The sequence below is a fragment of the Hemiscyllium ocellatum genome, chromosome 26, assembly GCF_020745735.1.
Source record: "Hemiscyllium ocellatum isolate sHemOce1 chromosome 26, sHemOce1.pat.X.cur, whole genome shotgun sequence".
In the NCBI taxonomy this organism is placed as follows: domain Eukaryota; kingdom Metazoa; phylum Chordata; class Chondrichthyes; order Orectolobiformes; family Hemiscylliidae; genus Hemiscyllium; species Hemiscyllium ocellatum.
In genome coordinates, this window is record NC_083426.1 from 3,583,581 (window position 1) to 3,608,329 (window position 24,749).

At 48.2% G+C, this 24,749-nt stretch overlaps 1 protein-coding gene across 3 annotated transcripts in view; it reads left to right on the forward strand.

Moving 5' to 3' along the window:
- The window catches only part of LOC132828134 (protein PHTF1-like), a 46,586-nt gene that overhangs the window by 16,506 nt on the left and 5,331 nt on the right, over positions 1–24,749 (forward strand). For all 3 annotated transcript variants that reach the window (XM_060845047.1, XM_060845048.1, XM_060845049.1), the window contains 5 exons: positions 2,933–3,100; positions 5,715–5,804; positions 15,300–15,521; positions 19,509–19,637; positions 21,876–22,148. In XM_060845047.1, the coding sequence (XP_060701030.1) occupies positions 2,933–3,100; positions 5,715–5,804; positions 15,300–15,521; positions 19,509–19,637; positions 21,876–22,148 (882 nt within the window). The remainder of the gene's footprint in view (positions 1–2,932; positions 3,101–5,714; positions 5,805–15,299; positions 15,522–19,508; positions 19,638–21,875; positions 22,149–24,749) is intronic.

Sequence of the window (24,749 nt, forward strand, 5' to 3'; positions counted from 1 at the left end):
ACTGATACCTCCACTACCAACAAAGTGGGGGTTGTAATTGACCGGAAACTGAAGTGACTCACCACATAAATACAGTGGCTGCAACAGCAGGTCAGAACGGCAGCCCCCTTTCATTGGCACGACATCCACAAACATCCTCTCCCTTTAACACTGACACTCAGTAGCAGCAGTGTGGACCATGTACAACATGCACTGCAGCAACTCATCAGGGCTCCTTAGACATGGCTTTCCAAACCCACGACCACTTCCATCGAGAAGGTCAAGGGGAATAAATACGTAGGAACAGCAATTCCACCATCCTGACTTGTTCCTTCAGTGTCGCTGGGTCAAAGTCCTGGAATTTCCTCCCTAATGGCATTGTGGGTTCACTCACAGGAAATGGACTGCAGCGGTTCAAGAAGGCAGCTCACCACCACCTTTTCAAAGGGCAGGTAGGGATGGGCAATAAATGCTGGGATAGCCAGCGATGTCCATGCCCCGTGAATGAATAAATTAAAAGCAGAATGAGGAATCCATTCTGCCCCTTTGATGAATTTCTGGCATTTAGTTGGAACATAGAACAATACAATGCAGAACAGGCTCTTTGACCCTCGATGTTGCGCCGACCTGTGAACTAATCTAAGCCCATCACCCTACACTATCCCATCATCATCCATGTGCTTATCCAAGGATTGTTTAAATCTCCCTAATGTGGCTGAGTTAACTACATTAGCAGGTAGGGCATTCCACGCCCTTACCACTCTCTGAGTAAAGAACCTGCCTCTGACATCTGTCTTAAATCTATCACCCCTCAATTTGTAGTTATGCCCCATCGTACAAGCTGACATCATCATCCTAGGGAAAAGACTTTCACTGTCTACCCTATCTAATCCTCTGATCATCTTGTATGTCTCTATCAAATCGCCTCTTAGCTTTCTTCTCTCTAATGAGAACAGACATAAGTCCCTCAGCCTTTCCTCATAAGACCTTCCCTCCAGACCAGGCAATGTCCTGGTAAATTGCCTCTGGACCTTTTCCAGTGTTTCCACATCCTTCCTGTAATGGAGTGACCAGAACTGCACACTGTACTCCAAAGTAAGGCTGCATTAGCGTTTTGTATAGTTACAGCATGACATTACAGCTCCAGAACTCAATCCCTCTACCAATAAAACCTAACACACCGTATGCCTTCTTAATAGCACTATCAACCTGGGTGGCAACTTACAGGGATCTATGTACATGGACAGCAAGATCTTTCTGCACATCCACACTACCAAGAGTCTTTCCACTGACCCAGTATTCTGTCTTCCTGTTATTCTTCCCAAAGTGAATCACCTCACATTTATCGGCATTGAACTCCATTTGCCACCTCTCAGCCCTGTTCTGCAGTTTATCCAAGTCTCCCTGCAACCTGCAACATTCTTCCACACTGTCCACCACTCCACCGACTTTAGTGTTGTCTGCAAACTTACTAACCCATCCACCTACACCTGCGTCTAAGTCATTTATAAAAATGCCAAATATCAATTGTCCCAAATTGGCACACCACTAGTAACCAGACTCCAGGCTGAATATTTTCCATTAACCACCACTCGCTGCCTTCTTACAGAAAGCCAGTTTCTAATCCAAACTGCAACCATGGTTCCTTTACCTTATCACCTCCTCCTTGCCTGACAAGGATATACCTATTAAAGATACACAACATGTGTTCCTTAAACCAGCTCCACATTTCCATTGTCCCCATCCCCTGTATTTTGCTGCCCCATTCCATGCCTCCTAAGTCTTGTTTAATCACATTATACTTGCCCTTTCTCCATCTATAACTCTTGCCCTGTGGCATGTACCTATCCCCTCCCATCGCTAAACTAAATGTAACTGAATTATGGTCACTCTCTCCAAAATGCTCACCTACAACTAAATCAAACACCTGGCCTGGGTCATTACCAAGCACCAGATCACGTGTGGCCTCCCCTCTTGTCGGCCCTTCGACATACTGTGTCAGGAAACCCTCCTGTACACATTGGACAAAAACTGATCCATTTGACGTACTAGAGTTATAGCATTTCCAGTCAACGTTGGGGAAGTTAAAGTCCCCCATAATATTCACCCTGTTCCTTTCACTCCTACCCAGAATCGATTTTCCAATCTACTCCTCCACATCCCTGGAATTCAGCAGAGGCCTATAAAAACGTCCCAGCAGTGTGACCTCTCCTGTTTCTAACCTCAGCCCATACCACTTCAGTAGATGTGTCCTCATCAAAAGTTCTTTCAGCCACCATTATACTATCCTTGACTAACAAAGCCACACCTCCCCCTCTTTTACCACCTTCCCTGTTCTTAATGAAAAATCTAAACCGTGGAACCTGCATCATCCATTCCTGTCCCTGCTCTATTCATGCCTCTGAAATGGCCACAACATTGAAGTCCCAGGTACCTATCCATGCTGCAAGCTCACCTACCTTATTCCGAATACTCCTGGCGTTGAAGTAGACACACTTCAAACCAGCTTGCTGTCTGCCAGCACACTCCTGTGACCATGAAATCCTGACCCTGTTCTCCCTACTCTCATCCTCCTGTGAGGGGGGTGATGTAATTGTATACCTCAACCCCTTTGACCCTCCCTTTGTTTCCTGTCCTGAATATCATACTGTAGATCGGATGGTGTGAAGTTTGCAGAATGGCACGTTGGTTACCTTGGAGATCTGTTCGTAATATGCTAAACAACTGCTAGATTGGCTAATCTAGTAAATTATCAAATAGATTGTTTGCTGATACTTGGATAACCAGTGAATGGGTTAAAAAGGCATGGGATTCATTGGTGTGGCCTGCTCACTCATGTTTTAATCTCTTTTAAGAAAAAAAAATCAAAAATGTAATTCTTGAGAGAGGTTGCCTGTTTCTGACGTTAGCAATGGGAATGAGCTGAGTTTGAAACGCTGTGCAATGCTTACAGGGTGCTCACTGTCGAACGAGGAGCCGTGTCTCTGATGAGAATTCCAGTGAGGATACGGAGAGCCAGTCACGACGGCTATTACTTCAGCAAAGCAGAGAAGTCACTTTGAACAACTTCACGTTACACCTCAGAAAGAAAACCCAGGTCCAAACTCTGGGAGCAGCAAAGGTAACCTAGGGACTTCTCCTCTCTTGTTTACTGTCTCACCTATAATCCCATTTCTGTCCAAATTAGAATTGCGCACTGGAGGGTCACACCGGAGGGTCACATTGGAGGGTCACACCGGAGGGTGTTGCTGAGTTCTCTGAAATACGTAACTGGTTAAGATGGATAGGAAAAGGGTCCATCCCAATGGGGTTTGGGGCTGGAGTGGATCTTCTGTCCAGCCCTCCCCTCCTTCCTGCTGAACACTGCATGGAGGAAACACTGAGGGAGACTGGTGGGGGACCACCCTGTGCATCGCCAAGAACGGCTCATCAGCTGCACTACTGCCTGAGCTAATCACCTCCGTACAGATTAACCATGGCAACAAAGGGGAAAAACAGACTCAATCCAATCCTCACCAGTCTGCTGGCTGCAGATATCCATGTGTGGAGATGAAGTCCCATTTTCACATTGAGAATACTCTGCATGATGTTGTGTTGCACTATGACCGTGCTAAACATCATAGATTTTAAATAGGTCTCTTTTAAATAGACTGGGTATCGATGATGCACTGTAGGCCATCAACAGCAGCAGAACTGTACTCCAGCACAATCTGTGTCCCCCACTCAACCATTACCATCAAGCCAGGGGATCAACCTTGGTTTAATGGAGAGTGTAGGAGGGCGTGCTAGGAGCAGCACCTGAAAATGAGGTGTCACCCTGGTGAAGCCGTCAAACAGGATTACCTGCAAACCAAACAGCACCAGCAGCAAATGGCAGACAGAGCTAAGTAATCCCACAACAACAGATCCGATCGAAGCTCTGCAGTCCTGCCACATCCAGCAGTGAGTGGTGGTGGATAATTAAAGAACTCATTGGAGGAAAAATCTCCACCAACATCCCCATCCTTTTTGAGGGCGGAGCCTAACCCATTGGTGCAAAAGAGAAGGCTGGTGTATTTGCAACAATTGCAGCCAGAAGTGTTATGGAGAATCCACACCAGTCTCCTCGGGAGGTCCCCAACCCCACAGGTGTCAGTAAAAATAAAAAACTGCAGATGCTGGAGGTGTGAAACAAAACAGAAATTGTTGGCAAAACTCAGCAGGTCTAGCAGCTGTAGGGAGAAGGCAGAGTTAATGTTTTGAGTTCAGTGCCTCTTCACCAGACTGTGTTTCAGTTTTTGTTATCATGGATTTCTTGTGACCTTATTGTCACTGACCCCTTTACCAAACAGCAGCTTGGAGGTTATCATTGTTCAGAAACTCAACTGGACTGGCCATTAAAAATACACTGGCTCCAAGAGCAGGTCAGAGGCTGGGAATACTGCGGCGAGTAACTCCCCTCCTGATTCCGCAAAGCCTGTCCACCATCGACAAGGCACAAGTCAGGAGGGTGAGGGAATACTCCCCACTCGACTGGATGGGGGCAGCTCCAACAACACACAAGAAGCTTGACACCATCCAGGGCAAAGCAGCCTGCTTGATCATCACCCCAACTATCACCTTAAATATTTACTTCCTCCACGACTGACATTCAGGAACAGCAGTGTGTACTACAAGATGCACTGCAGGAACTAACCAGGGCTTCTCAGGCAATACTTTCCAAGCCCATGACCACTTCCACCTAGAAGGACAAGGGCTGCAGATACATGGGAACACAACCTCCTGCAAGTTCCCCTCCAAGTGGCTTATGCCCAAAATGTCGATTCTCCTGCTCCTCGGATGCTGCCTGACCGGCTGTGCTTTTCCAGCACCACTCTAATCTGGACTCTGATCTCCAGCATCTGCGGTCCGCACTTTCTCCAAGTCACTCACCGTCCTGACTTGGAAATGTGTTGGCATTCCTTCAGTGTTCAAAGTTTGGGAGAAGATTTGTAGCTCGTGTGCTCATTGTTGTGGTTCTGTTCGCTGAGCTGGGAATTTGTGTTGCAAACGTTTCGCCCCCTGTCTAGGTGACATCCTCAGTGCTTGGGGGCCTCCTGTGAAGCGCTTCTGTGATGTTTCCTCCAGCATTTATAGTGGTTTGTATCTGCCACTTCCGGTTGTCAGTTCCAGCTGTCCGCTGCAGTGGCCGGTATATTGGGTCCGGGTCAATGTGTTTGTTGATTGAATCAGTGGATGAGTGCCATGGCTCTAGGAATTCCCTGGCTGTTCTCTGTTTGGCTTGTCCTATAATAGTAATGTTGTCCCAGTCGAATTCATGTTGCCTGTCATCTGCGTGTGTGGCTACTAAGGATAGCTGGTCATGTCGTTTCGTGGCTAGTTGGTGTTCATGGATGCGGATCGTTAGCTGTCTTCCTGTTTGTCCTATGTAGTGTTTTGTGCAGTCCTTGCATGGGATTTTGCACATAACGTTGGTTTTGCTCATGCTGGGTATCGGGTCCTTCGTTCTGGTGAGTTCCTTCAGTGTGGCTGGATCAGAATCCTAGAATTCCCTCCCTTAGGGCATTGAGGGTCAACTCCCAGCAGGCGGACTGCAGCGGTTCAAGAAGTCAGCTCACCACCTCCTTCTCAAGGGGCAACTAGGGATGGGCAGCCAACACTGCCCACTTCCTCTGAATGAATATGAAATAAAGCACAGTAATTTAACCTGAGCACCGCCTTTGTTACAACCATCTCCCTTTTCCATCAACTTATAGAGTGGAGAAATCATTCCAAGATGGGAGATTCCAAAACGAGACTCGGACAGTTTAGTGGACTCTGAGGTTGAGTCGACACTCCCGGCTCAGGTATGAATAGCTCCAGTGAATTTAACAAATACGTGGCACTGGCTTAGGGCTGGGTCAACTTGACCCTGAATCTTAGACATGAGTGAGTTTTCATTGCTCTTGGCCTACTCTCCGGCAGTGGGTAGGAGCTGGGGGGAATGGTACTAATTCAGTGAGAAGGAAGTGCACTATTTACATCACTGGATGAATCCAGTTGGCAGGTGCCAAGGTGTGAGAGTAATGTGCCTCACCCCTAACTCAGGGGGCTCCTGGAGTGAATCACAAAACTGTTACAAAGCACAGAAGGAAGCCATGTGTCCTATTGTGTCTACACCAGCTCTCACCTCTCTGGGTCACTCTCCTAGCTGTTTCCCACGCCCCTGCACCTTCCTCCTTTGCAGGTTACAGTTTGATTCTGCCTTAATTGAAGCTGCCTCCAGCATATCCCCAGGCAGTGCGTTGCTAGACCCAAACCACTTGCTGTGTGACTTTAGATGTTCCTCATATCGCTCTTGGTTCCGTTTCTAATTACTGACAGTGAAGGGGATTGGTCATCAGGAGCAGGGATGGGGAGGGGACTTTTTCTCCAGAAATCGGGGGAATGTTTGATTGCATAGCCACAGAGAAAATGGCTTTCAGAGCCATCAATATCAAACATTCACTGAGAAATCTAATTGGGAATACAGAAGAATCTCCTTTAACCTGAGAGACTGTGGAACTCACTCACACAAGGAGTGCTGAGGTGAGTAATATTCACCCATTTAAAGGGAACATATAGAATAGAAGCAGCAGTAGACCATTCGGCCCTTCAAACCTACTCTGCCATGTCAATATGATCACAGCTGATCATCCAATTCAGTCCCCGGTTCCAGCTTTCTGCCCATATTGTTAGTTCTCTTTAGCCCAAAGAACTGTATCTAATTCCTTCTTGAAAACATTCAATGCTTTGGCCTCAACCACTTTCTGTGGCAGTGAATTCCCCCAGCTCCCCACCCTCTGGGTGAAGACATTTCTCCTCATCTCAGTCCTAAATGGTCTGCCCTGTGAGCCCTGGGGGACTCTGCGGTCATCCTTTCTGAGTTTAGTCTGCCTGGTCCTAGTCCAACACATACACCTCCACACCCCCACCCCCCCCAACCTTCTAAACCCCAGTCAATCACGCTGAATACACATGAAGATGTGAGGGTGAGGAACCAGTCTTGTGTGTAGTATGAGTGCTAAAGTAGAGCGGTTGGGCTGAATGGCCTGTTTCTTCACTTGGAACCATTGCCTGTTCTCTCGGCCTGTGTGACAAATCTGCTTCAAGCTGGTATAAAAACAGAAAGTGCTGGAGAAATTCAGCAGGTCTGGCAGTATCCATGGAGAGAGAAACAGAGTTAGTGTTTCGGGTCTGGCATGACTTCTTCAGAACTGATACGAGCTGGAAAAAGATGGTGTATATGCTGAAGACAGGAGTGGGGTGATGGGAGGAGGGAAGGAATGAGCAGGTATGTGAAGATAGAGAGAAAATGACAGTGAGGGATACAGCTGGTTGATGCTGTCAGGCCTGCTGAATTTCTCTAGCACTTTCTGTTTTTATACCAGCTTGAAGCAGATTTGCCTAGCAGCCTGAGAGAACAGGCAAAGGTTCCGAGTGAAGAAACAGGCCATTTAGCCCAACCGCTCTACTTTAGCACTCATACTCCACACAAGACTGTTCCTCACCCTCACCTCTTCAGCACAGCTCTCGATCCCTCTCTCCTTCATGTTTATCCAGCGTGACTGACTGGGTCAGTTAGGACTATATTCACTGGGGTTTAGAAAGGAGAATGAGTTCAGATGCAAGTTGGGATGATGCTGAGAGAAAGTTGGGTTTAGAGTTCCTTTTCCACCCCTCAGACTCTGCTTTACATCAAGTGAAGTACTTTTTAATCGGATTCCTACAGCGTAGAAGCAGGTCATTTGGATCATCAAGTCCAGGGCGACCCTCTGGAGAGCATCCCACCCAGATAACCCCCCCCCCATTCCCCCCACTTTTGAACCCTGTATTTCCCCATGGTTAATCCACCTCGCCTGAGCATCCCAGGACTGTGGGAGGAAACCCGCACAGACACGGGGAGAACGTGCAAACTCCACACAGACAGACGCCTGAGGCTGGAATCAAACCCAGGTCCTGGTGCTGTGAGGTAGCAGTGCTAACCACTGAGCCACTATGCCATCCTTTCAGAGAGTCATTACTGCTTTAAGGTAGGGATCACAGCAGTCAATTTTAGCACAGCAGGATCCCATAAAGAACCACGTGACAGTGATCCAGGAAACTGTTCTTATGACACCGAGAGAGGCTGATTGGTCAGAACCCCAGGAATAACTCTCTGTAGTATGGGATTTTTCATATCCAGCAAAGATTAGATGGGCCTTTGGTTTAACATTTCAATAAAAAAGCTGGTACTTCGAACAGTGCAGCAGTCCCTCAGTACTGACCCTCTGACAGTGCAGCACTCCCTCTGTACTGACCCTCTGACAGTGCAGCACTCCCTCTGCACTGACCCACTAACAGTGCAGCACTCCCTCAGTACTGACCCTCTAACAGTGCAGCACTCCCTCAGTACTGACCCTCTGACAGGGCAGCACTCCCTCTGTACTGACCCTCTGACAGTGCAGCACTCCCTCTGCACTGACCCACTAACAGTGCAGCACTCCCTCAGTACTGACCCTCTGACAGTGCAGCACTCCCTCTGTACTGACCCTCTGACAGTGCAGCACTCCCTCAGTACTGACCCTCTGACAGTGCAGCACTCCCTTTATTCGGACCCTCTAGTAGTGCAGCATTCCCTGTGTACTGACCCTCTGACAGTGCAGCACTCCCTCTGTACTGTCCCTCTAACAGGTCGGCACTCCCTCAGTACTGACCCTCTGACAGTGCAGCACTCCCTCAGTACTGACCCTCTGACAGTGTAGCACTCCCTTTCTACTGACCCTCTAGTAGTGCAGCAATCCCTCTGTACTGACCCTCTGATAGTGCGGTACTCCCTCAGTACTGACCCTCTGACAGGGCGGCACTCCCTCAATACTGACACTCTGACAGTGCGGCACTCCCTCAGTGCAGACCTTCTGACAGCGCAGCACTTCGTCTGCACTGACCCTCTAACAGTGCAGCATTCCCTGTGTACTGACCCTCTAACAGTGCAGCACTCCCTCAGTACTGACCCTCTGACAGTGCAGCACTCCCTTTATTCGGACCCTCTAGTAGTGCAGCATTCCCTGTGTACTGACCCTCTGACAGTGCAGCACTCCCTCTGTACTGTCCCTCTAACAGGTCGGCACTCCCTCAGTACTGACCCTCTGACAGTGCAGCACTCCCTCAGTACTGACCCTCTGACAGTGTAGCACTCCCTTTCTACTGACCCTCTAGTAGTGCAGCAATCCCTCTGTACTGACCCTCTGATAGTGCGGTACTCCCTCAGTACTGACCCTCTGACAGGGCGGCACTCCCTCAATACTGACACTCTGACAGTGCGGCACTCCCTCAGTGCAGACCTTCTGACAGCGCAGCACTTCGTCTGCACTGACCCTCTAACAGTGCAGCATTCCCTGTGTACTGACCCTCTAACAGTGCATCACTGCCTCTGTACTATCCCTCTAACAGGTCGGCACTCCCTCTGTACTGACCCACTGAAAGTGCAGCGCTCCCTTTCTACGGACCCTCTAGTAGTGCAGCACTCCCTCAGTAGTAACCCTCTGACAGTGCAGCATTTCCTCAGTACAGATCCTCTGATAGTGCAGCACTCCCTCAGTACTGACCTTCTGACAGTGCAGCACTCCCTCAGTACTGACCCTCTGACAGTACAGCACTCCCTCAGGACTGACCCACTGACAGCACATTACTCCCTCTGTACTAACCCTCTGACAGAGCAGCACTCCCTCAGTACTGACCCTCTGCCAGGGCAACACTCCCTCAATACTGACTCTCTGACATTGCCGCACTCCCTCTGTACTGACCCTCTGACAGTGCCGCACTCCCTTTGTACTGGCCCTCTGACAGTGCATCACTCTCTCTGTACTGACCCTCTGACAGTGCATCACTCCCTCAATGCAGACCTTCTGACAGCGCAGCACTTCGTCTGTACTGACCCTCTGACAGTGCATCACTCCCTCTGTACTATACCTCTAACAGTTCGGCACTACCTCAGTACTGACCCACTGAAAGTGCAGCACTCCCTTTCTACTGACCCTCTAGTAGTGCAGCACTGCCTTTGTACAGACCCTCTAGTAGTGCAGCACTCCCTCAGTAGTAACCCTCTGACAGTGCAGCACTCCCTCAGTACTGACATTCTGACAGTGCAGTACTCCCTCAGTACTGACCCTCTGACAGGGCGGCACTCCCTTAATACTGACCGTCTGACAGTGCATCACTCCCTCTGTACTGACCCTCTAACAGGTCAGCACTCACTCAGTACTGACCCTCTGACAGTGCAGCACTCCCCCAGTACTGACCCTCTGACAGTGCAGCACTCCCTCAGTACTGACCCTCTGACAGCACATTACTCCCTCTGTATTTGTGGGCGGCACGGTGGCACAGTGGTTAGCACTGCTGCCTCACAGCGCCAGAGACCCGGGTTCAATTCCCGACTCAGGTGACTGACTGTGTGGAGTTTGCACATTCTCCCTGTGTCTGCGTGGGTTTCCTCCGGGTGCTCCGGTTTCCTCCCACAGTCCAAAGATGTGCGGGTCAGGTGAATTGGCCATGCTAAATTGCCCGTAGTGTTAGGTAAGGGGTAAATGTAGGGGTATGGGTGGGTTGCGCTTCGGCGGTTCGGTGTGGACTTGTTGGGCCGAAGGGCTTGTTTCCATACTGTAAGTAATCTAATCTAATCTAACCCTCTGACCGAGCAGCACTCCCTCAGTACTGACCCACTAATAGTGCAGCACTCACTCAGTACTGACCTTCTGACAGTGCAGCACTCCCTCAGTACTGACCCACTAACAGTGCAGCACTCACTCAGTACTGACCCTCTGACCGAGCAGCACTCCCTCAGTACTGACCCACTAACAGTGCAGCACTCCCTCAGTACTGACCCACTAACAGTGCAGCACTCACTCAGTACTGACCCTCTGACAGGGTGGCACTCCCTCTGTACTGATCCTCTAACAGGGTGGGACTCCTTCAGTACTGACCCACTGACAGTGCAGCATTCCTTTTGTACTGACCCTCTGACAGTGCAGCACTCCCTCAGTACTGACCCACTGAAAGTGCAGCACTCCCTTTCTACTGACCCTCTAGTAGTGCAGTACTCCCTCAGTAGTGACCCTCTGACAGTGCAGCACTCCCTCAGTACTGACCCTCTGACAGTGCAGCACTCCCTCAGTACTGACCCTCTGACAGGGCGGCACTCCCTTAATACTGACTGTCTGACAGTGCCGCACTCCCTCTGTACTGACCCACTGACAATGCAGCACTCCCTCAGTACTGACCGTCTAACAGGTCGGCACCCCCTCAGTACTTACCCTCTGACAGTGCATCACTCCTTCTCTGCTGACCCTCTCACAGTGCAACTTTCCCTCTGTACTGGCCCTTCTTTCAGTGCATCATTCCCTCTCGTACTGACCCTATGACAGTGCAGCACTCCCTCAGTACTGACTCTCTGACAGAACATTACTCCCTCTGTACTAACCCTCTGACAGAGCAGCACTCCCTCAGTACTGAACCTCTGACAGTGCAGCACTCCCTCTGTACTGATCTTTTAACAGTGCAGCACTCCCCTGTGTACTGACCCTCTGAGAGTGCAGCACTCCCTCAGTACTGACCCTCTGACAGAGCAGCACTCCCTTAGTACTGACCCTCTGACAGTGCAGCACTCCCTCAGTACTGACCCTCTGACAGTGCAGCACTCCCTCAGTACTGACCCTCTGACAGGGCGGCACTCCTCCTGTACTGATCCTCTAACAGGGCGGGACTCCCTCAGTACTGACCCTCTGACAGTGCAGCATTCCTTTTGTACTGATCCTCTGACAGTGCATCACCCCCTCTGTACTGACCTTCTAACAGGACGGCTCTCCCTCAGTACTAACCCTCTGACAGTGCAGCACACCCTCAGTACTCACGCCCTGACCGTGCAGCAATCCCTCTGTATTGATCCTCTAACAGGGCGTAACTCCCTCAGTACTGATCCCCTGACAGTGGAGCACTCCCTCAGTACTGACCGTCTGACAGCGTGGCACTCCCTCAGTACAGCACCTCTGACAGTGCAGCACTCCCTCAGTACTGACCCTCTGACAATGCAGCACTCCCTCTATACTGATCCTCTTACAGGACGGCACTCCCTCAGAACTGACCCTCTGACAGTGCAGCACTCCCTCTGTACTACCCTCTGGCAGTGCAGCACTCCCTCAGTACTGCCCCTCTGACAGTGCAGCACTCCCTCAGTACTGCCCCTCTGACAGTGCAGCACTCCCTCAGTACTGACCCTCTGACAGTGTAGCACTCCCTCTGTACGGACCCTCTGACAGCACAGCATTCCTCCTGCACATATCCTCTAACAGGGCGGAACTCCCTCAGTACTGACCCTCTGACAGTGCAGCATTCCTTTTGTACTGATCCTCTGACAGTGCATCACTTCCTCTATACTGACCTTCTAACAGGACGGCTCTCCCTCAGTACTGACCCTCTGACAGTGCAGTTCTCCCTCTGTACTGATCCTCTGACAGTGCAACAATCCCTTTGTACTGACCCTCTTGTAGTGCAGCACTTCCTCAGTACTGACCCTCTGACAGTGCGGCACTCCCTCAGCACTGACCCTCTGACAGTGCAGCACTTCCTCAGTACTGACCCTCTGACAATGCAGCATTCCCTCAGTACTGACCCTCTGATAGTGCAGCATTCCCTCCGCACTGACCCTCTGACAGTGCTGCACACCCTCAATACTGACCTTCTAACAGGACGGCTCTCCCTCAGTACTGACACCCTGACCGTGCAGCACTCCCTCTGTATTGATACTCTAACAGGGCGTAACTCCCTCAGTACTGACCCTCTGACAGTGCAGCACTCTCAGTACTGATCCTCTGACAGGTCGGCACTCCCTCTGTACGGTTGTGTTTGCGTGGGGAATGTGCTCAAGTCCCTGGATTGGAACCTAGACCCAGAGCTGCTGTGCCTTCTGTCTCACACTATCAGTGCCGTCCCTCAATCCAGCTCACTGACAGTGTGGAGCATGTAACCTCACCACACTGGTCAGTGTAAAACCTTCCTTCCTGTCCCTTCTTGACACCATCTCCTTGATAGCAGGTCAGGCAGCATCTGAGGAGTAGGAAAATCCTGATGAAGGACTTTTGCCCAAAAAGTCGATTTTCCTGCTCGTCGGATGCTGCCTGACCTGCTGTGCTTTTCCAGCACCATTCTAATATAGACTCTGAACTCCAGCATCTGCTGTACTCACTCTCGTCTACCATCACCTTGATTACCTGTTATGGTCTCTCTCCCGTAATTAGTTCGTACTGTTTTAAATTATTTATTACTTTGGTTTGTCTCTCGGCAAGTGACTCTTATCCCTATCATGCTATTCTGGCCATTTGGTTTTTTTCCAGCACCGCATTATTTTTAATTTTTTGTAATTATCTCTCTGCCTCAATTCGTCGGATTACAGGTCATACCTTCCCTTGCTATTCAGCTGTTGACACTTTACTCCTACCAAGGTTAGAGTGGTGCTGGAAAAGCACAGCACATCAGGCAGCACCCGAGGGGCAGGAAAATCGGCATTTTGGGCAAAAGCCCTTTGTCAGGAAGCCCAGGAAGTGCTTTTTTCCAGCTCCACTCTAATCTTGACTCTGATCTGCAGCATTTACTCACTACTTTACTCACACTGTCTGACACTCTTCATCATCTGCAGAGACTTATTATTCAGTCTGTTGACACTCCACTCACACATTTATATGATCTTTTGATCACTCTGCCCATTGATCTCTGCCTATAAATTCTCTGTGAGCATCTCTCTCACTGCGCCAGCTGAAGGAGCAGCGCTCCAAAAGCTGGTGCTTTCAAATAAATCTGTTGGACTATAACCTGGTGTCCTGTGGCTTCTGACTGTGTCCATCCCAGTCCAGCACCTGCACCTCCGCACTGTGTGGAGGATTATCCAATCAGGGTGAGGGTCTGATGCTGCTGTGCACTTAGAGAATCTACTAGCAGTGGGCAGTGCTGAGAACAAGACATTTTTTGGGTTGACCAATCGAGGTAACAGGAGCTTATTCTCTCTTGCTGTCTATCAAATCTGTAATTTCATTTCTGAGATAATACTTCTGCCCTTGAACCACACAGTATGGAGTGATGTTTACTTCTGTCAAACGTGAACTGGTTGGAGTGTATATCACTCCTGAGCTGAGTTGATAAATTCCTTGGTCAAAATGTTCCTGAAGGGAAGGGTCAATAGATGTGAAACTGGAAAAACACAGCGGGCATCTGAGGATAGAACATAGAACAGTACAGCACAGTACAGGCCCTTCGGCCCACAGTGTTGTGCCAAGCATTTATCTTAATCTAAGACCAACCTAACCCAGACACCCCTCAATTTACTGCCGTCCATGTGCTTCTCCAGCAGTTGCTTAAATGTCCCTAATGTCTCTGACTCTACTCCCACTGCTGGCAGTGCATTCCACACACCCACCACTCTCTGTGTAAAGAACCTACCTTTAACATCTCCCCTAAACCTTCCTCCAATCACCTTAAAATTATGACCCCTCATGACAGCCATTTTTGCCCTGGGGAAAAGTCTCTGGCTATCTACTGTCTCTAAGCCTCTCATTCCCTTGTACACCTCTATCAAGTCACCTCTCTTCCTTCTTCTCTCCCAGTGTGAAAAGCCCTAGCTCACTCAATCTCTCTTCATAAGAAAAGCCCTCCAATCCAGGCAGCATCCTGGTAAAGCTCCTCTGCATCCTCTCTATGGCATTTATATCCTTCCTATACTGAGATGACCAGAACTGGACACAATATTCCAAGTGTGGTCTAACCAAGGTTTTATAGAGCTGCAGCAAAACTTTGCAGCTCTTAAACTCAATCCCCCTGTTAATGTAAACCAAAACACCATACACCTTCTTAACAACCCTATCTCAACTTGAGTGGCAGGTTTTAGTCCCAACCCCTTTCAAATATTGACACTCCTGCTCCTCGGATGCTGCCTGACCTGCTGTGCCTTTCCAGTTTCCCGTCTATTGACTCTGGCTTCCAGCATCTGCCATCCTTTTACTGTCTCCTCATGAGTGAAGAGAATCTTGCTTTCTCCTTTATTGTCAACATTCTCCACATGAACAGTTGTTAAACAGCTTGTCGTTCTTACACTTGGTGAGAGCTGGATTTGTATAAACTACGCGTTGGTAAGTAATCAACATTGTTCTTTCTCTGACTATGCTGGAGTTAACTTTTACAGTGATTAGTTCCACCTCTGGCTGATGTGTTGACAGGATTTTGTTGTGCAGCAGGTCTGTGTACAGAAAGCCTCTTGTTTGCTAAATGCTTTATCATTAAAATGCTTCCATATCTTTCAGAACAGTTCTAAGTCCTATATGACCTTCAGCTCCCTGACCTGTGACAGGTCACAGCCAGCATCGGAGAGTAGCCAGCACGGTTCCGAGACAGAGGACATGTTGTGGGATGACCTCCTCAATGGACCCCGGTGCCATTCCTCTTACTCCAGTGAGAGTGAGTGTGAGGGCGTACACAGACCGACTCGGTCCAAGAAGACCCCAACAGAGGAGGCAAACCAACAGGTGAGTCCTCCTGGCTGGAGAGCAACTGTCCAGCTCTTTCAATAACTTTGTATTGGTGCAGACTTCCTTAATGTTGTAGAACACCCCATAACATTATCAATCAAGGAGCTAGCACCAGTCAGAAAGGCGAATGGCTGCCTGCGGTCTGTATAATTTTAAATTCATTCACAGGATTGCGGGTGGGTCTTGCAAAACCAGCATTTACTGCCCACTTCTGGTTCTCTTCGAGATGGTGGGGGTGAGCAACTGCTTCGAATGCAACGAAGTGACCTTGCGGGATTTTTTCAGAACGGAGCTCAGGGTCTGGAGTCACATGTAGACCAGACCAGGTAAGGGTGCCAGCTTCGCTGCAGTGATGGGCAAGATTGAACGGGCAGATTTGATGACAGACAATGTCCCCATCACCACAGACACGGGGAGAATGTGTAAACTCCATACAGACAGTCACCTGAGGCTGGAATCAAACCCGGGTCCCTGGCGCTGTGAGGCAGCAGTATTCACCACTGAGCCACTCGGAGTGCCGTGACCCTTTTCCGGAATTGATGTCACTGCCTAACCTGATTTGCCCACACACTGGCTCCATGCCCCCCTTTCCTACAGGATTCGATCAGAAATGGGAATATTCTCTACTTGAGCTGCTTGCACCACGTTATCAAACATTCTTCAATGTGTGGGATAGGCATTCTCACCTCTACCTTTCCACAGGGAATGTTATAATCGAATGGAATTGGCAGGAATGTCTGAGACCAGGTGGAAGCAGGGAGCCAGTGATTGGTGTGTGTTACTGCCCCCACCTCAGGAGCAAGTGGGACCTGACCCTCCTGGCTCAGAGGGAGGGTAATGACACAGGATAGAGTTCAGACTAGAGGCGAGTGGCTGGAGTTTATTCTTTTTTCCTTTCACCTGTGGTATATATGTATATATGTAGTTTTATTTAGATATTTTTATATAAGACAAAAAAGTCAATGTTGTGAATAGACTTTATGATATAAATTCTTTCTCCAGCACCAGGAATGTTGCTGGATTTTAACGACTGCTATTAAACAAGCAGCAGCTATTTGTCAGAACTGTCCCCAGTTTGTCTCATGTTTCAGAATGGCTGAAGAGCTCAATGGGGAAATCCTCTGCTTGTTATTAATGTCCATTTCTCACCATAATCTCTCAATCACTGGGTTAGCTTCCATCAAACACACTTTTAACGTTCCTGCAGTATGGTACGGTGGCTCAGTGGTTAGCACTGCTGCTTCACAGCACCAGGGTCCCAGGTTTGATTCTAGCCTCGGGCAACTGTCTGTGTGGAGTTTGCACATTCTCCCCGTGTCAGCGTGGGTTTCATAGAACATAGAACCATACAGTGCAGAATAGGCCCACAGTGTTGTGCTGAGACTTACTCCTAATGTAAAATATAGTAACTTAACCTACGCACCCCTCAACTCACTGCTATCCATGTCCAGTAGTCGCTTAAATGTCCCTAATGACTCTGCCTCCACCACCACAGCTGGCAATGCATTCCATGCATTCACAACTCTCTGTGTAAAGAACCTACTTCTGTCTCCTTTATACCTTCCTCCTAATATCTTCAAACTGTGACTTCTCGTACCAGTCAATCCTGCCCTGGGGGAAAAGTCTCTGGTTATTGACTCTATCTATTCCCCTCATTATTTTGTACACCTGGATCTGGTCTCCTGTCTTCCTCCTTCTCTCCAGAGAGAAAAGTCCGAGCTTATTCATAAGGCAAGCCCTCCAGTCCAGGCAGCATCCTGGTAAACCTTCTTTGCACCCTCTCCAAAGCCTCTGTATCTTTCCTATAGTAGGGCGACCAGAACTGGACACAATATTCCAAGTGTGGCCTCACCAGGGACTTGTAGAGCTGCAGCAAAACCTCACGGCTCTTAAACTTGATACCCCTGTTAATGAAAGTCAAAATACCATATGCTTTCTTAATAATCCTATCCACTTGGGTGGCAACTTTGAGGGATCTATGTAATTGCACACCCAGATCCCTCTGTTCCTCCACACTGCCAAGAATCCTGCCTTTAATCCGATATTCAGCGTTCGAGTTCGACCTTCCAAAATGCATCACTTCACATTTATTCAGGTTGAACTCCATCTGCCATTTCTCAGCCCAGCTCTGCATCCTGTCTATGTCACGCTGCAGCCTGCAATAGCCCTCTATACTATCGACGACACCTCCAACCTTTGTGTCATCTGAAAATTTACTAACCCACCCCTCAACCTCCTCATCCAGGTCATTTATAAAAACTACAAAGAGCAGAGGCCCAAGAACAGAGCCCTGCAGGATCCCACTCACCACTGACCTCCAGGCAGAATACTTTCCATCTACAATTACTCTCTGCCTTCTGTCAGCCAGCCAATTCTAAATCCAGATAGCCAAATCTCCCTGTATTCCATACTCCCTGACTTTATGAATGAGACTACCATGGGGAACCTTATCAAATGCCTTGCTGAAATCCATATACACCACATCCATTGCTCGACTGTCGTCGACCTGTCTTGATACCTCCTCAAAGAACTCAATAAGATTTGTGAGGCATGACCTGCCCGTCACAAAGCCATGCTGACTGCCTTTAATCACACTATACTTTGCCAAATAGTCATCAATCCCATCCCTCAGAATTGTTTCCAAAACTTTGCTGACCACAGACATAAGACTGACTGGTCTGTAATTGCCAGGGATTTCCCTATTACCCTTCTTGAAAAGAGGAACAACATTCGCCTCGGGTGCTCTGGTTTCCTCCCACAGTCCAAAGATGTGCAGGGCAGGTGAATTGGCCATGCTAAATTGCTCTTAGTGCTAGTCAGAGGGAAATGGGTCTGGGTGGGTTACTCTACAGAGGGTCGGTGTGGACTGGTTGGACCGAAGGGTCTGTTTCCACACTGTAGGGCATCGAATCTATTAGCTATGTTCACAGGTGTTTCACATCGTTTTCATGGGAACTCTAGTGGTGAGGCATAGCTAGGCCTGAATTCACCCTTGCTGTGTCACTGGATGGCACAGTCAGATGACAAGTGATGGTCAGATACAAGCTGCTGATCTAATTAAGCACGGAGCAACCAACAAAGCCTTCCTTTAAAATTTCCGGTTATCCCACTGGGAAGGGATGATTTTTGGACAAAACCGAATCTCGCATTAATCCAAATTTGATCCATCGCCATTTTCTAGAACTGGGTCACTGCATCATCATGGTATAATTTAACAGTCTCTACACTCGATAGGTTTATGGTTGATGTAGATTAGACACCAGATTCCCGACAGTGTGTAAACCTCTGTGCTCCTACACCCCTCCCTATCTCTATCATCTCCTCCAGCCCCATACCCCCTCCCTATCTCTGTAACCTCCTCCAGCCCCTACACCCCTCCCGATCTCTGTCAACACCCCCAGCCTCCTACACCCCTCCCTATCCCTGTCCCCATCTCTAGCCCCTACACCCCTCCCTATCCCTGTCCCCTTCTCCGGCCCCTACACCCTTCTCCCTATCCTTATACCCTCCTCTGACCCCTACACCTCCCTCCCTATCTCTGTCACCTCCTCCAGCCTCTGCGCCCTTCCCTATCTACTGACGAAGGTTCCTGCTTTATTTCAGAGAGATGGACAGTAACAGTTTCAGAGATGGGAGGCGATGGCTGGTGGTATTATCACTGGACTGTTAATCCAGAGACCCAACGAATGTTCCAGAGATACAGATGGTGATCTTTGAATTCAGTAAAAACCTAGAAGCTGAACATTATTGGGGAAAATAAAATGTTTCCTTTAAGGTCATTAATGTCCTTTAGGGAAGGAAACTGCCATCCTTATCTGATCTGGCCGACACGCGACTCCAGACCCACAACAGTGTAGTTAACCTTGAACTAACCTCTGGGTAATTAGGGGTGTGCAGTAAATGCTGTCACAGCCAGCAACACTTACACCCTGTGAATAATTTTTAAAAGTAGCCATAACTAAAATTGCTGTGTTTTATTTTCAGAACCACTTACAATGGCTATACAGCAGCAGCACAGCCTCCCAGCGGGTCAGTGCTATCGTCTGGGAAGCGAACGACTGTAAAAAGTTTGACATGTCAGTTCTGGAGATCAGTGAAATGATTATGAAGAAGGTGCGTATTCCGAGGCAAGACGACATTGGTGCGGACTGTGATGAGGGAGTGAAATTAGCTTGGAGTGTAATTTGTTCAGGACAAACCCAGAACTGGGAGAACTCAGAGCGAGGTGGAGGGGTGGTGGGAGGTGTAAAGACTCATGCTGGAGGATGGTCATGGTTGAGATGGGGATAGAGCTGAGGAGAGTAGGCAAAAGCGGAGGGGAAGATAGGAGCCGGAAGGTTCCAGGAAACATGGAAAGGGCAAAGTAGATGGAGTAGGTTTTCGGGAAAGGACCAAAGTAGGAGGAAAGGTGCAGAAGAGATTCACCAGGATGTCACCTGGGATGGAGAGTTTCAGCGATGAAGCCAGGCTGGAGAAACTCGGATTATTCCCTAAGAGCCCCATGGTCTGGCATGGATCGAGGATTGGCTGACTGGCAAAGGGCAGAGAGTGGAGATAAAGAGACTTTTTTCAGGATTTGATTTGATTTATGATTGTCGCGAGATTGTACCGAGACACAGTGAAAAGTATTGTTTTGCATGCTAACCAGACAAATCATATCTTACATTGGTACATCAGGGTAACACTGCAGAATACAGTGTTACATTCAGCCCATGCCGAGTGCAGTTCCACAGGGGTCAGTGTTGGGATCACAACTATTCACATTATACATTAACAATCTAGATGAAGGAACTGAGGGCATTGTTGCTAAGTTTGCAGATGGTAGATGGGTGGACAGGTCGTATTGGCAAAGTGGGGAGGCTCGAGCAAACGATGGTCCAGGAAATGGCTGATGGAATTCAACGTGAGCAAATGCGAGGTCTTGCACTTTGGCAAAAAGAGTAAAAGCATAGACTACTTTCTAAACGGTGAGAAAATTCGTAAAGCCAAAGTACAAAGGGATCTGGGAGTGCTAGCCGAGGATTCTCTAAAGGTAAACATGCAGGTTGAGTCCGTGATTAAGAAAGCGAATGCAATGTTGTCACTTATCTCAAGAGAGTTGGAATATAAAAGCACCGTTGTGCTACTGAGACTTTATAAAGCTCTGGTTAGGCCCCATTTGGAGTACTGTGTCCAGTTTTGGTCCCCACACCTCAGGAAGGACATACTGGCACTGGAACGTGTCCAGCGGAGATTCACACGGATGATCCCTGGAATGGTTGGTCTAACATATGAGAAACGGCTGAGGATCCTGGGATTGTATTCATTGGAGTTTAGAAGATTAAGGGGAGACTTAATAGAAACTTACAAGATAATACATGGCTTGGAAAGGGTGGATGCTAGGAAATTGTTTCCGTTAGGCGAGGAGACTAGGACCCGTGGACACAGCCTTAGAATTAGAGGGGGTCAATTCAGAATAGAAATGCAGAGACATTTCTTCAGCCAGAGAGTGGTGGGCCTATGGAATGCATTGCTGCAGAGTGCAGTGGAGGCCGGGACGCTAAATGTCTTCAAGGCAGAAATTGATAAATTCTTGATGTCACAAGGAATTAAGGGCTACAGGGAGAATGCGGGTAAGTGGAGTTGAAATGCCCATCAGCCATGATTGAATGGCGGAGTAGACTCGATGGGCCGAATGGCCTTACTTCCACTCCTATGTCTTATGGTCTTATGGGACGAATGGCCTAATTTTGCTCCTACCTCTTATGGGGTTTTAAGGATGACTTTTGCTGTAGGTGGTGGGCTATAAGGGATGGTGACCCAGGGAAGGTGATATAGTGTGAATCATCGTCACACACCACAGAAGAGACCCTTCGGTCCATCGAGGCTATGCTGACCTATCTACACTAATCCCACTTTCCAGAACTTGACTGATAGCCTTTCACGTGCTCATCCAAGTACCTTTTAAAGGTTGTGAAGTTTCCTGCTTTAACCGGGGCCCCCCCTCCCAGACAGACCTCTACCACCCTCTGGGTGAAAAGCTTAATTCTCAAATCCCTTCTAACCCTTTTCCCCTTCATCTTAAACTTATACCCCCTTTGTTATTGACCCTGCAGCTAAGGGGACCGGCTGCTTCTATCTACCCTGTCCATGCTCCTCATGACCTTATACACCTCTATCAGGTCCCCTCTCCGCTGTCTGATCAGAAAAAAAAATCCGTTTATCCAGCCTCTCCTCATTGTTAAACTGCTCCATCCCAAACATGATTCTGGTAAATTTCCTCTGCACCCTTCCCTGCATTATTTTCTACTTGCACTTTCCCAGCCCTGCGATGCTTTGTAACAGGCAGCTGTTTTCCTGACATCCCTCCAGGCCAGTACCTTTGAGCAGGAGAATGGTTACCGCATCCTGGGATATTTGGTGACAATGATCCTTACCTTGCTGCCCTTCGCATTCCGCCTTTTCCAAAACAAGGACGTTGAGCAGCTGGCATCGTCTTCGGTCTCGGAGTTCCTGACAGTTGCCTGTGGTGCAAGTCCTGATGGACTGCTGCTCAGCCTGGTGCTCATTAATGTTCTCGAACGGTTCTGTCTGACGTGGATGGTTTTCTTCATTCTCTGTGTAGCAGAGAAAACGTACAAACAGGTGAGTGACAGCGCACTCTCTCTGTAAGGTTTATTTTCCGGTCATGGGATGTAGGTGAGGCCAGCATTTATTGTCTGACCCGAGTTACTCCTTGACAAGGGGGTTGGCAGACTCTGTTCTTGAACCTTATTATGGGGAATGTGGACATGGGGAATGTCAGATCATTCCTATACACCTGTATCAGGTCCCCTATTGAATGGCGTCACAGGCTCATGTGGCAGAATGTCTCCTCCTGTTCCTATTGCTTGTTGCCTTTATTGTCTTAATGCTGTCGATCGTGCGGTTTGGGTAGACCCACAATGCCACTGGGGAGGGATTTCCAGGATTTTGAACCAGTAACAGTGAAGGAATGGCTATATGTTTCCAAGTCAGGACGGTGAGTGCCTTGGAGGGGAACTTCCAGGGGGTGGTGTTCCCATGTATCTGCTGATCCTTGTCCTTCTAGATGGGAGTGGTTGCGGGTTTGGGCGGCATTGTCGGAGGCTCAGTTCTGGGTCCTCTTTTGTTTGTCATTTATATAAATGATTTGGATGAGGATTTAAAAGGCATGGTTAATACGTTTGGGGATGACACATAGGAGCATATTGGTGGCATAGTAGACAGTGAAGAAAGTTCTCTGAGATTACAAAGCGATCTTGATCAAATTGGTCAATGGGCTGAAAAATGGCAGATGGAGTTCAATCTGGATAAATTCGAGGCATTGCATTTTGGTACAACAAACAACACTTGGGCTTATACAATTACTGGAGAACAGAGGGACCTCGGGGTGCAAGCATATAATTCTGTAAAGTTTGCATCATATATAGACAGGATGGTTAAAAAAGACATTTAGCCTTCATTGCTCAGTCTTTTGAGTATACATTGAGGTTTAGATTAGATTAGATTACTTAGTGTGGAAACAGGCCCTTCGGCCCAACAAGTCCACACCGACCCTCCAAAGAGCAACCCACTCATACCCATTCCTCTACATTTACCCTTTCACCTAATACTACGGGCAATTTAGCATGGCCAATTCACCTAACCTGCACGTTTTTGGACCATGGGAGGAAACCGGAGCACCCGGAGGAAACCCACGCAGACACGGGGAGAATGTGCAAACTCCACACAGACAGTCGCCTGAGGCGGGAATTGAACCCGGGTCTCTGGCGTTGTGAGGCAGCAGTGCTTGCCACTGTGCCATTAGTCTCCAAAATAGTCTGGGTTGAAAGACATGCTGAGTGGCCAGTAATAGGAAAGCTCCAGAAATAGTAACAAAATGCTCGTAAATGTCTCGATAGTTCCTCCAGCTACAAGCCTTTCAGACTGAGTCCCAGATAGCCATCACCCTCTGGGTGAAAAGAAAAATCCTTTAATAATTGTCTCCAAATCTCCTGCTCCTTATTTTAAATCTATGCCTCTTTGTTCTTGACCCCTCGAAGGAGCAAAGTTTTGTCTATTTGCATACCTCAATTGTGAACAGCTAAACCAAGTCATCCTCAGCCTTCTTTGCTCAAAGGAAAACAACCTCAAGCTCTCCAGTCTCTCTTCACACCCGAAACATTCCAGTCCAGGCAACATCCCAGTGAACAGCCTCCGCACCCACTTCTTTTCAGAACAATTCTGTTAGCATGCAGAGCACATTCTGGATTTCCAACTATCAATTCCCAAGTCCTTTCTCTTCATTTATATTTTAAAGAATGAACAAGACCGAACATTGGTGAGGCCTCTTCCAGAAAACAGTGCAGTTCTGGTTGCTCAGTTATAGAAAAGAAATTATCAAGCTGGAGAGAGTTCAGAAGAGATTTATCAGCATGTGAAAGGTTTGAACTATAAAGAAAGGCTTGACAGGCTAGGACTTTTTTCACTGGAGTGTAGGAGATTGAGAGGTGTTCTGAAAGAAGTTTTCAAATCATGAGGGGTATAGATAGGCAGTTGTCTCTTCTTGAGGATGGGGGATTTCAAGAGTATGGGTCATACATTTAAGGTGAGAGGAGAGAGATTTAAAAAAGACATGAGGGGCAATTTTTTTGTATGGAGGGTGGTTCGTGCGTGGAATGAACTTCCTGAGGAAGTGGTGGATGTGTACAATTACAACGTTTAAAAATCATTTGAATAGGTACATGAATAGGAAAGGGTTGCAGGGATGTGGGCCTAGCTCAGTTTGGGATTATGTTTGGCATGGACTGGTTGGACTTAATGGTCTGTTTCAAAGCTGTATGACTCTGTGAATTATGGATACAGAGTATTGGTGGTGGAGGAAGGGGATGTGTGTGAATGTGGTGCTAATCAAATGGCTGTTTTTTCCTGGATGGTATCAAGCTTCTTGAGTGTTGTTGGGGCTGCTCCCATCCAGGCAAGTGGGGAGTATTCCATCATACTCCTGACTTGTGCTTTGTCGATGATGGACAGTCTTTGGGATGTTAGGAGGAGCCTTACTCACCATAGGATTCCTAGTGTTTGACTTGCTCTTGTAGTTACTGTGTTTGTGTGGCTAATGCAGTTGAGTTTTCAGTCAGTGGTAACTCCCAGGATGTTGACAGTGGGGGATTCAGTGATGGTAACACCATTGAATGGTGATACTGCTGTGCTTGACCTTACTCTGAGGTAAGGTCAAACCCTTAA